Below are 2672 nucleotides of genomic sequence, written 5' to 3' on the forward strand. Positions count from 1 at the left end.
GCTCTTCCTCGCCTGGGGCCGGCAGGAGGAAAGCCAGGGGCTCCCTGAGGGCACCCAAGTCGATGCGTCCCAGGTGGCCAAAGCGCTGCAGCTGAGTTGGGGGGACGCCTGACAGACAGGGAGAGGGGGCTCGAGTGGGGTCCCACAGGCAACCACACGCCCAAGAGGTGGCAACAGTGGGACAGAGCCCAGGATGTCTCCGGGCCCTGTCTCTGCCCCAACCCCGGGGCTCGAGTGGGGTCCCACAGGCAACCACACGCCCAAGAGGTGGCAACAGTGGGACAGAGCCCAGTATGTCTCCGGGCCCTGTCTCTGCCCCAACCCGTGGCTTCCCCCCACCCTGACGCAAGTCCCTGGGGTCTCATGGAAGCTCTGCCCCCACCCATGTTATTCGTGTCCCTCCCCCTGGAAAAAATGCCCCGCACGTCCCCAGGGTCTCACCCAGCGCTTGCGCGATCTGTGCGGGTGGAAAGAGGACCTGGAGGCATCGGTTCAGGTAGGGCAGCAGATCCTCCAGGAAAGCTGTGCAAAACTGGGCAAAGAGCTCCTGTTCGCGGCCACTGAAGGCCGCCTCCTCTGCACGGTGGAAGGCCAGGATGGTTTTGGTCACCTGGGACAAAAGACAGCCGTTAATTTTACCCACACACAACCCCAGGCCGCTCCTTTCTCACAGTGCGGTGCCAGGCACTTGGGCCACAACAATGCCCTGCAACACTCCAGTCCTGGGGATGAGGGGCTGGAAAGCTGCCCGGCGGAAAAGGACCAGGGGGTGTTGGTCGACAGCGGCTGAATATGAGCCGGTGTGTGCCCGGGTGGCCAAGAAGGCCAAGGGCATCCTGGCCTGCATCAGGAACAGTGCAGCCAGCAGGACCAGGGCAGGGATCGTCCCCCTGTACTGGGCACTTGTGAGGCTGCACCTCGAATCCTGTGTTTAGTTTGGGCTTCTCACTACAAGAAAGACACTGGGGGGCTGGAGCGTGTCCAGAGAAGGGAACGGAGCTGGAGAAGGGTCTGGAGCACAATTCCTGTGAGGAGCAGCTGAGGGAGCTGGGAGTGTTCCGCCTGGAGAAGAGAAGGATCTGGGGAGACCTTGTTGCTCTCTACAGCTCCCTGAAAGGAGGGGGCAGTGGTGTGGGGTTTGGTCTCTTCTCCCAGGTGACACGTGATGGGACAAGAGGAAACAGCCTCAAGCTGTGCCAGGGGAGGTTTAGATTGGATATTAGGGCCAACTTCTTCATGAAAAGGGCTGTCAGGTGTTGACAGGGGCTGCCCAGGGAGGTGGTGGCAGCACCATGCTGGGAGAGATTTAAGAGATGCAGGTGATGTGCTTGGGGACGTGGTTTAGTGGGGGACTTGGCAGTGCTGGGTTAACGATTGGACTTGATCTTAAAGGGCTTTTCCAACCTAAATAATTCTATGAGTCTATCCCATGAACACTCAGAGGAGGGCCAGCCTGTCCCCGTGTTGTCCAGGTCAAGGCACAGCTCTGTCCCACAGCACCTCACCTCACCGAGCGAGTCCTCCAGGCAGGTAGTGACGTCCTGGGCCAGGGCAACGGGGCAGCAGAGCCGCAGATCGTTGAAGGCAACGAGGAGGCCGTTGAGGAAGCAGGCGAGGGGCGGGAAGTCCAGCAGCACCATGGGGGGCTGCAGCGTCCCTGGCTGGGCTGCAGGCACCGGCACCCCCGCACTACCGCCGAGAACTGCTGGGGCGGAGATGAGCGTGTAGGAATTCATCTCCTCCCGGAACTTCTCCACCGCCTCCTCCACTGCCTTCTTGAAAGCAGCAGCGGCCACACGCTGGAAAAGGGGGGCCAGCTGCCCACGGAAATCGGCCCCCACCCTGCTGAAGGAGAGGCCAAAGTACATGCACTGCCCCAGCAGCGAGTCCAGGCGGCCACCCACCCCTCGATGGAGATCACGCTCCAGCGTCCGCAGGAACTCAGAGACCTTCTGCAGCACCCAGCCATGGAAGATGGCCCCCTCATTGAGGGCCTGCCCCTCGGGGGGCAGAAGTGGCTCCTCGTCGGAGAATATGGCGCGATACTGGGTGATGATGTCAAAGAGGTGGACACGGCAGGCCTCGATGGTCTTGGTGATGTGGAAGTAGGGGTCGTCATCGGGGATAGAGGCCTGGATGGAGCGCAGCCAGGCATCCCGTGCCTGCAAGAACTTGATGCGCAGCTCGGCCTCCGTGAAGACGTCCATGCGCCGCAGGTAGCCGATGACCCGCAGGCAGGCCGGCAGCTGGATGTTGGTGCGGAGCTGCTGGATGAGCTGGTTCAGCATCAGCTGGGTGGACTGGCGCACCTCGTCTACGATGCCCTGCAGCGGGAGAAAGGCTTCAGCCACGGGGGCTGGATGTGGGGCAGTCACAGGGCGGGAGCAGAGCGGGGCCTACCTGGATCACAGGGATGCTGCTGTGCTTCCTCTCCAGCCGACGCACATAGGCAGCGAGCTCCAGCGCCTCCTCATAGTAGCCATTGCGGACGCAGGTGTCCATGAGCTGCGGGATCTCCAGGATCTCTAGGATCTCCGTGTGCCGGTTCAGTGTCAGGCTGTTCATGCGCCGGCTGCAGGCGATCTCCTCAGCATCACGCATGAAATTCCTGCGGGGTTGGGATGGAGTAAGAGTGAGGGCCTCCCCCTGCAGCAGGTGACCCCAGGACGCTC

General features: G+C 61.9%; 1 protein-coding gene across 1 annotated transcript; it reads right to left on the minus strand.

Annotated features, from left to right (window-relative positions):
- Positions 1-12: 12 nt before the first annotated feature.
- COG8 (component of oligomeric golgi complex 8) lies at positions 13-2608 on the minus strand (the record flags this gene model as incomplete). The annotated part of the gene is made up of 4 exons (XM_010153732.1): positions 13-108; positions 442-610; positions 1506-2324; positions 2401-2608. Coding segments are annotated over 4 exons (1292 nt in total), but the record flags the coding sequence as incomplete, so codon positions are not given.
- Between the last annotated feature and the right edge of the window lie 64 nt (positions 2609-2672).

The sequence above is a fragment of the Eurypyga helias genome, unplaced genomic scaffold, assembly GCF_000690775.1.
Source record: "Eurypyga helias isolate BGI_N326 unplaced genomic scaffold, ASM69077v1 scaffold37206, whole genome shotgun sequence".
Lineage (NCBI taxonomy): Eukaryota > Metazoa > Chordata > Aves > Eurypygiformes > Eurypygidae > Eurypyga > Eurypyga helias.